The sequence below is a fragment of the Lolium rigidum genome, chromosome 6 (assembly GCF_022539505.1).
Source record: "Lolium rigidum isolate FL_2022 chromosome 6, APGP_CSIRO_Lrig_0.1, whole genome shotgun sequence".
In the NCBI taxonomy this organism is placed as follows: domain Eukaryota; kingdom Viridiplantae; phylum Streptophyta; class Magnoliopsida; order Poales; family Poaceae; genus Lolium; species Lolium rigidum.
Window position 1 is genome coordinate 48,100,480 of NC_061513.1, and position 10,084 is coordinate 48,110,563.

Consider the following 10,084-nt stretch of genomic DNA (forward strand, 5'->3'; position numbering starts at 1 on the left):
TCTTGGCCGAGATCTGTAGCTGGCGTTGGCGGGGAACATCTGCTGCGTCGGAGAGCCTCCATGCTCCCGTTTCTGGAGTTTTTCAGTAGAGGACTGAAGCCGGCGGCTACCACCGCCCCGCCTCTGCATCTCATGGTCGAAAGGCGACCCTCCTCGTCCTCTACTTCCCAGAGACCAAGAAGTCCGAGGGGAAGATCTACCGCTCATGCCACGACGCCGGACCAAGTGGTTCGTCCCCGGTGCCGATGTCCGTTCTGTGGCGGAGCAATTCGACGGCAACTTCCATCAGATGCGGTGCAGAGTTTGGAGGACCTGATTGCTTTTTTCCATGTCTTTTCTAGGGTCTTTTCTGTAAAATCTCAGTCCTTATCCAGAATCCCCCTGATCTGTAGGGGCTTTCTGCAATATGTAATCACCGCTTCGTTAATACTAGCAGCTTCTAGGGTCTTCGGACCCTATCCCTGTTCAAAAAAAAGTTATCAATGACCGTTTCCTAATACTTTAGTACTTTTAGTTGGTAATTCGTCGTCATGTCACCTATATATGCCCAAAAAAACAAAAGTTTATTATGACGCTAAATCAAACATTTTCAAACAAAAGCTAATAGTATACTAATTTCAAACAAAAGCTAAGAGAAACAGCCAAACTAATAGTATACTAATGTAACATTATACTATTGACTATCACAACAACAACCTACTTCGAATAAGCCAAAGGCAATTCATCCATGCACACGCAACCCGCACCAGATACATGTATTTTCCCGGCTGCGGTTGAGCTGGCCGCTGCATGGGCCATGGTTCCCATGCACGCCACGTCTACATCCAATCATTGGGCACCACGTCATCCAAACCACATATGTCCCACCTCCACGTCAGTGCTAACCGTCCGTGTAGGTTCGCGGCGTCCGCGAAGACAAACCGCTCCATGTTCCCAGGCAGCTCCCAGGTCCGGTGGGAAGCCCGCGTCCGTTAGATCCCAGGTCCCGATCGGACGGCCCGAAAACAACCCAGCGCGCTGCGCTCAGTCGGCGCCCCCGCGACACGGACATCCTGCGGGAAGTAACGGCTAGGCGCACACGGTTTTGAGTTTTGACCCACAGCCGCGCATGGCAGCTGGGCTCCACTCCGGCTGGACGACGTCACTGCAGGCGACGCTCCCTCTTTTGGCTTTGTCCCGAGCGGTCAAATTTAGCACGCGCCCAAGTCTCCCCCCAACGCCTCCGGACGTCGTAACTGACATGTGGGCTCGCGTCACGAGGCCCCGCTGTCATCGAGCAGGACCACGCTGAGACAACCCCCACTGAAGGCAGTCACTGAAGCTGGGCCCTGTTAGCGGTGGGTCCCGGTGGCAGTGAGTGCGATGGAGGGTGAGCAGGGCATGAAAAGAAGGGCTGCCGAGGAGAGGCTGGCGTGGGCGGTGGTTCCTCAGCGGTCGCCACGTGTGGAGCGTAGCCGCATCTCTCCCTTGCCACCTCCTGCTTCCCTGTTCATCTCCCTTCTCAGTAACTGCACCCACCCCCACACCTACACACAGAGAGACAAACGCTTTGGCCGCACACACCCATCTCTCTCACCCGCTCTCCCTCTTCTCTCCGTGCATGGACGCCTCCGCCGGCTCCTCGCCGCCGCCGCACTCGCAGGAGAACCAGCCCAAGCGTGCCGGAGGCCGCGGGAAGGCCCCCGCGGGGGAGATCCGGAAGGGACATGCGTCGGCGTCGGCGGCGGATGACTTCATGTTCGCGGAAGATACCTTCCCGTCTCTCCCGGATTTCCCATGCCTCTCCTCCCCGTCAAGCTCCACCTTCTCCTCCTCCTCCTCCTCCAACTCATCCACCGCCTTCGCCGCCGCGGGACGCGGGCGCGGCCGTGGCGCAGCAGGCGGCGCGGCGCGGGATCCCTCCGAACCTGCAGCGGGGGACGATGACATGCTCGAGGACATCGACGAGCTCCTCAACTTCGCCACGCTCTCCGACTCCATGCCCTGGGAGGACGAGCCGCTCTTTCCCGACGACGTTGGCATGATGATAGAGGACGCCATCTCCACCGACCACCCACCCGCTGCGGGCCACGGCGGACCCAGGAACGCGGCGTCCGAGGCCGCTGCGTCTGGTGGCGCGCTGGAGGATTCCTCGTCGCCGGCGGACGACCTGCCGCGGTTCTTCATGGAGTGGCTCACCAACAACCGCGACTGCATCTCGGCCGAGGACCTCCGCAGCATCCGCCTCCGCCGCTCCACCATCGAGGCCGCCGCCGCGCGGCTCGGCGGGGGACGGCAGGGCACCATGCAGCTGCTCAAGCTCATCCTCACCTGGGTGCAGAACCACCACCTGCAGAAGAAGCGCCCCCGCGTCGACGAAGAGCTCCACAGCCCCGGCGCCAAACCTGCAGGGTACGAATTCCCCGCTGACCCGAGCGCAGCCTCGAGGCCCACATCCTGGCCGATGCCCTACCAGCAACCTTACGGCGGCGAGGCGATCTACCCGTTCCAGCAGAGCGGCAGCACGAGCAGCCAGCCCTTCTCCCCGCCAGCGGCTGACATGCAGGCGCCGAACATGCCCTGGCCGCAGCAGTACGCGCCGTTCCCCGGCGCCGCATCCTACCCGATGCCCACGCCGGTGGCGGTGGCGGCTCCCGGATTCGGCGTGTGCCCGCAGCGCATGGCCGGGACGGAGCCGTCCGCGAGCAAGGAGGCCCGGAAGAAGCGGATGGCCAGGCAGCGGCGGCTGTCTTGCCTGCAGCAGCAGCGGAGCCAGCAGTTGAATCTGGGACAGATCCAGAGCGCCATGATCCACCCGCAGCAGGAGGCGTTCTCTCCTCACTCCGCGCACTCGGCGCCTGTCACGCCGTCGTCGTCCGGCGGCTGGGGAGGACTCTGGCCGCCGCCGGCCGTCCAACTGCAAGGCCCGGGACAACTCATGGTCCAGGTCCCGAATCCGCTGTCGGCAAAGTCCAGTTCCTCATCCAGGCAGAAGCAGCAGAAACCCTCGCCGGACGCAGCGGCGCAGCAGGTGCATGCATGCACGAGCACTAGTCCTCCCCATCGCTATCTCGCATAGAATCACGAAGCTAGAGCGCGATTTCTTCCTTCCATCTGTTCATCTCCCACAGACGCACATCGCTGTCCAGCGATAGGATTCGCGCGCGCATGCATCCACTTGCTTGTACGGGTTACATTGCATCTCAACCGCGTCGTTCGTGTGCATGTCGCGCAGGGTGCAAAGCCGGCGGCTGACAAGAACCTGCGCTTCTTGCTGCAGAAGGTGCTGAAGCAGAGCGACGTCGGAGCCCTCGGCCGCATCGTGCTCCCCAAAGTGAGGCAGCGATCTCCCCCATCTCTCTTTCAATCTCAATCCATGAGTAGTCCACTTGCAAATGTAGCTCGATCTAGCCCTATATATGGATATCTATGTGCATCGATCCACTTGTAAACAATGTTCTTCTCAACTTGGATTAAATTAACAAGAACTAGATTTGGTTGTTGATGGATGCAATTCATGAATGGATCTTTGAAGCTTTTTCTTGATCGGTTGGTATACTAAAACCTATCTCTTCTTCCATGGCTTGTTTCAGAAGGAAGCGGAGACGCACCTGCCGGAGCTCAAGAGCAGGGACGGCATCTCCATCCCCATGGAGGACATCGGCACCTCCCAGGTGTGGAGCATGCGGTACCGGTGAGCACTCTACTTCGATTTGGGGATAAATTAGCCGGCATGCTTAATTAAGTGCACTTTTGTCTTTGTTAATTAGGCTACCAACTGGGCCAGGTATTGTAAATGACATGAGTACCGCATCACTGTGGGACACGCACGTTCCTTTCCCAATTGGGCAAGTGGGTCATATGAATACATGATGGGAATCTGGGAGCCAAATAGTAGCATGCATTCATAGTGTTCCGTCTACGTGAGTGCACAACAAGAGCATGCAGAAATTTTGTTTTCCCTCTAGATCTATTGGTGTATTAACATTTCACATGCACAGTAGATTACGAAAGAAAACATTCAAGTAGATTACAAAAGAAATATTTTACACATACAGTACCATTATCATAGCAATGTGATGTTTGTGATAACATAGTTTATACTTCCATGTTCTTTTGCATGCATATGTATATTAATTTTTTATTAATAGTTTTGTTCTCCCTCTTTTTTTATTTACCATACATTCTGCGTCCACTCAGAGTCAAACCTAAGTATATATGAAAAATATGAACATCTATGGTATCGAAGGCATAAAATATGAAAATATATTTTGCAACGATTGTAACAACATTAATTTTATATCGTAGAGGTTGATATTTTTTCGTACACATTTGGTCAAACTTTAAAAGTTTGACTCTGACTGAACTTACAACACCGGGGAACTTTGAATGTAGGGAGTATGATAAGAGATCGCTAAAACGGTGATTGGGTCTTTGTTTTCATGCTTGCAGGTTTTGGCCTAATAACAAGAGCAGAATGTATCTTCTTGAGAACACTGGTGAGAGGAAGAGGATCCAAGACATATAATCCAATTTTGCAACTAAGTAACTTCTCTTGTAGATGTTCACAAACATTCCATTTGTACGAACTTGCAGGGGACTTTGTTCGTATGAACGACCTGCAGGAGGGGGATTTCATCGTCATTTACTCTGATGTCAAGTCGGGAAAATACGTAATGTTCACCTAAACCGAGTCTTATATAATTTATGTATACCTTACATATATATGACTAACCTGCATGTGCAACAAACATATTAGTCGATCAATGGCTGTCATTTTGTGCTGGTATAAAATCAACACAATATATACAATCAGAATTCTGCATATAATCTGCTTGCAATCGAATGTTTGTCTTTGGAGCATATAATCCGCATGCAATGCGAATGTTTGTCTTTGGATGTCCAGTTAAGCTGTATCTTCTTTTTTTTCTATGCATTTGAATTGCCTATGCAGTAGCTAACTTCAGCCTTTCTGTGTACCACCAGCTAATACGTGGTGTGAAGGTAAGACCGATGGCGCATGATCAAGCGAAGCACAAGCATGGCACCTACGACTTAAATAATGTGGGTGTTGAAGATGGCGGCGCCACCGAAGCAGGCAGCTGCAAGGGGAAGTCTCCGCACCGCGTCAGGAGGTCTAGCCAGGAGGCTGCCTCCATGAACCAGATGGCGGTGAGCACCTGAAGGAACAAAAGCAAAATCAATCGATCCACCATTGAAGACTTAGCTAGCTAGCTCATATATACATAATGTTGATGATCAAATCGATCTCCCGTTGTATGATGATCCGTGGTACTGTAGCCCTAGGTTTGACGGTATTTAAAGTAGCTATCTGGCCAGTGTGACAACTAAAGAATGCATGTGGTTTGGTTCGTTAAACCCTGTAACCCCTGTACATGCATGAACATACCTTATTTGTTTGTGTCAATTTGTCTAACAAAGCAGACTGAAACCTGCCGTGCATGCCTTGGTGTCTTGGATGTCCACTAGCTATGTAGACCTAGGAAATATACCTGAAGGGTGTGCTGGATGCTGTAGTTGATGCCTGTTTGGAATATGCTTTGCAGTTTGGTTCGTCTAGAAGTTTCAGAAACAGTCTTCCGTCGTAAAAAAACGATTAAATTAATTCTGAAATTCCTGCGGACACTAACACAAAACTGAAAATTCTCTTGAAACCTCACGCAAAGAAGAAAGTCCTCCATTTGAAAATTCTCTTGACACCTAAGCTACATCATGCCTAGTTTTGAGATCAGAAGAGCAGTGTGCTCCTAATGCTAGCTAGTATTACGTAGGAGTAGGAGTAGTACTTTCGCCGTTCGTTGTGCCGGCTGTCAAAACATTGACCTAAAATTCAGATGGGCGGCCAGAATAATTTAAACTCAAGTGTATAGACATACACAAACAGCTGACAAACTACAGCTCTGCATATATGTTTGATAATGCACTATACTCCGCAAACACACACACAAAACACACACTGCCTGATTCCTGATGGATCCCGGCCCCCCGACTAGATTCCCCATCTGAAACGGAACTCACGAGTTTGTTGCTTACGTACGCTTTTGCTGCCTCTCGCAGTCAGGGTACTGCCGATGGCCAGGCTGGCGGCGCCGAGGCGTCGCCATGTGCGGCGTCGCCGTGGAGGGACATGACGTTATGGCGGGCTCGGTTTCGTCGGACCGATATGGTTTTTTATGCAGGAAACCATTTGTTTATTCCGAGCTCTCTCGTCCATGATCGACCATTAGTCTGTTCTGCGCCTACGTGCCCTTATCTTGCGAGGGCTGATGGGAATTTGCGGCGTGTTTCGATCTGAGCTTTTCTGATCGATCCTCCAGATGTAGGGCTGCCTGCGTTTCCCTTTGATGTTCTTTTCTCTTATTTTTCTCTGGAGATCGAAAGAATAAAGAGGATGTGATGAGGTGTGTGTGTTGGTGAAGGATAAGGCAATGATGAGCGGTGAGTGTGCGTGCGTGCGTACGTGGTCCGGTACTGATGAATGGGGGTTTCTGAATTTGGTGGTGAGCGGTTGCCCCAACTCACCGGATGCGGCATACATATTGTTTAACCTCCTCAGGAGATGATGTTTTTTATGTGCATTCGTCTTCTGGTATCTTGGGAATCGAACATTTGATCTATCCATACCATATTCGGACCAGATACATACATATAACCGGCTCAGAGCTATATACTCCGTACATAGCCAGGAAATTGAAGAAAGACGTCACAGCAGGAAAACAAGATATGTCAGCCTCATCATCGCCGCCACCATCATCAGCAAAGGAAAAGGTTCTATTTTTTGAACACAAATTCATTCAGCTCAAGTAGTATGCAGAGCGCATTACATAGCCTGTGAAGTTTGCAGATTGAAGAGCAATATAGATAAGATATAGTAGGTTATTTCTATGAGCTGGACAATTGCATACGCTTTGTAAGCAATCATGTGCTACGCCATTGAGGTCTTGTTTAAGATAACAAATTTCAGCATGTAGTGGAGCAGCCATTTGAAGGAAGGGGACAAGGGCATCTCTTATTTCCCATGTCCCCTGCTAGGTGGAAATGGAGTGTGCTACTGAAGCTGTAGCAACTCACGCTGTCAAGAAGGTTTACTTGCTGTGTAGATCTAGCATATGATCTATATGATCCAGTGTATATGTATATTGTTTAACCTCCTGAGGCGATGGTGTTTTTTATGTGCATTCGTTTGGTATCTCGGAGATTTGATTTCTCCATAGCATATTCAGATACATAGATATAACCGGCTCGGAGCTATACATAGCGAGGAAATGGAAGAAACATGTCACAGCAGTGAAGAAGAGATGCCCGCCTTATTATCACCCCCACCGTCATCATGAAAAGATCTTTCTTTAACAAAGGAAGACGCCGGGAGAGCCAAATTCATTCAACTCAAGTACTATATACAGAGTGCATTACATGGCCTATGAAGTCTGCAGATTGAAGAGCAATGTACATATGAAATAGGCTCTGTAACATCTATTTTTTGGAGCAAACGCCAGGAGCTCTGGCTATTCATTAGGAAGAAAGGAAAATGATCCAGTTTATGAGGAAAACCGGATCGAAAACCATACATACTTAAGTACCTCCGACATGTGGACTACTCCCAAAGTCTAAAACAACAACACAACAAGATCGAACAACTTGTCGACGACAAAATGCTACATATTCGACAAAACGACACGAAGGTTGCATGAAGTGCATCCATCATGTAATCTCAACCGCCTTCTTCTTGGCGCCGACCTTGTTGCCCTTGGCCTTTTTCACCTTCTCCACATTCTTCACAAGGGAGCCAAGCATCGTGATGGAACGAGGTGACAAAGGGGTCTTAAACTTGTTAATGAAGGCAGCAAGGGCGTTGTCATCGAACTCAGCGTTCTCTTCCAAGATGCCCAAGACAGGCGCAAGCAACTCCTGAGATGTAACATCCTTCCGCAATTGCTTCTGCTTCTCGATGCGACCACTCCGACGAGGCGTGGTGGCCACCTCCTTAGGAGCACGGGGTCGCCTAGAGGGCGGCGAAGCAAGGATAGGCATAGGCACTGGTCGAAAAACCGATGACAAGAAGGCATTGAGCTTGACAGCAGCGGGATCCCCGGGATCAACTTGGATGTCCTCCGCAGGCACGGTTTCTGGAACAACGACACAGGCAGCAGGGGTCTCCTCCAAAGACTCACCCAAGGGTCACATGAGCGCCCGCTTTTTCGAAGCCAAGTTGGACAAGAAATCGCAAAGCTTGGTGGAGTCGGCCACCTCAGGATCTGCAACAAAAGGCACCAAGGGAAATGCCAACACATTAACCGCATCATCAGGTTCAAACGCAGACGCCTCAAGCCTCGAGTGCTCAACCGAAAGAGGGACAGAAGCTTCAACAAAAAACTCAGCCAAGCCAAAACCCTCAACGTCATCAGAGATTGGGCTCTGTGGACCCTCAGGGGAAGCAACCTTGTCATCAACCACATCCGACGGAAAAGGAGCAAGACCGGAGCAACCCTCAAGAGGCTGACGAAAGACATCGAAGCCAAGAGGAGACGAGTCGTAGGGACGGCGGACGGGCGAGAAGGGGCCGTAGAACTCCAAGAGCTCAGCGTCCCCCAACCTAGCATCTGAAGCGCTGACAGGGGCACGCCCAACACCACCTGTGGCAGCCTCTTCCACACGCTCCCAACTTCCGACAGCACACGCTAACCAAAGCTTGATTGCAGTAGCCTCGTCCCGCAGAGGCCGAGTTACCTCCTCGATGCGGTCCGAAACAAGCTGGAGGAGCTCCATGCGCAGAGAAGCAAACTGGGCCTGCAGGTCGGATTCCCGAACGACATCGACAGAGGCATCCCCACCAACTCCAGGAGGGGACGATGGTGGCATCGATGCACATGGCGGCGAATGGCGCACAACCTCGGCCCAGCTCCGAGCCTGGGTAGGGCGAGGAGAACCAACCAAAGGGGAGCAGCTTTGCGGGGTAGGAGAGCGGCCGACTGGAGAGCGACGACGGCAGTTGCACTCCCGGTGACCCGGACGACGGCAGCGAATGCAGCGGAAGGGTTCCCGACAGTGAAGTCGCTTGGCGGCGGAAGCACGGTGAAGTCGCTTGGCGGCGAAAGCCTGACGAGGCGTCGACACGCCAGGCTAGAAGAAAACCCCCGCCTACCACAAGGATCACAGATGTTGGCTCCATTCTTCCTCTTCTCCTCGCCTCCATGGCCAGCCAGAGGAGGAAGAGATAGCAGCGCAGCATCCAAGATCCAGGGGTAGCAGATCCGGATCTTATACACGGAGATCCCTGGGGTGACAGATCTGACCTTCTCCGACCGCCGGAGCTCGAGAAGACGCCGCCACGAGCACAGGATGCTCAAGATCTTATCCAGACGACCTTGAGCCCTACTCCAAACTACTGGCATATAGCCAAAACCTAGAAAACTAACCCTATCAACTACTCCGGCACCCCTCCTTCGCCATCTCCGGCCGGCAGAGCCGCCGGAGAAGGCTCGGGAGCATCCCGGCCTCTCAGGAGAGCCTCTCAAGGAAAGGGGGAGGAGAGAGAGGAAGGGGGAAAGTGAGCGGTCCCATTAAGACACATCTTGGCATGCCCATTATCACCAAATGTACGTAAGCTTCAAGCATATGGTCTTCTCGAGATGCTTATATTGAACTTTATTTTCTCAACCTTGATGAATATCACCACTTGATGCCATCCTCTCACGGGCTATATGAAATATTTACTTTAGTGCATGCCCATGGAAAGATACCTAACCCACAAAGACAACACAGATGCACATATATAATGGGTTAGTTCGTGGAGCATGATTGACAAAGCTTATCGTACCACAAGATCCCATGTGGTACATTATTTATGCTTCATGTGTTGATCAACTTGAATCCAATCTCCACTCTTAGTCTAGGTCAACCTTGTATCTCCTCATGCTCCATCATAATACCTTGAGGTACATAAAAAACTCCTCATTTGATTGCATGCTCTAAACCTTGGTCAACCATAGCTTAACTCACGAGTCTATCATGACACGAACATAGAGTCATTTCTTAAATTCTTATCTTTGAATCAAAATCTTAGGATCTTGATCATATCATATTC

At 51.2% G+C, this 10,084-nt stretch overlaps 1 protein-coding gene across 1 annotated transcript; it reads left to right on the forward strand.

The window, feature by feature from the left end:
• Positions 1–1,600: 1,600 nt before the first annotated feature.
• On the forward strand, positions 1,601–5,163 carry LOC124662570 (B3 domain-containing protein VP1-like). The gene is made up of 6 exons (XM_047200389.1): positions 1,601–3,010; positions 3,215–3,313; positions 3,573–3,673; positions 4,432–4,478; positions 4,576–4,652; positions 4,966–5,163. Exons 1-6 carry the CDS (start codon positions 1,601–1,603, stop codon positions 5,161–5,163), a joined length of 1,932 nt encoding a protein of 643 aa, XP_047056345.1.
• The last annotated feature ends 4,921 nt before the right edge of the window (positions 5,164–10,084 follow it).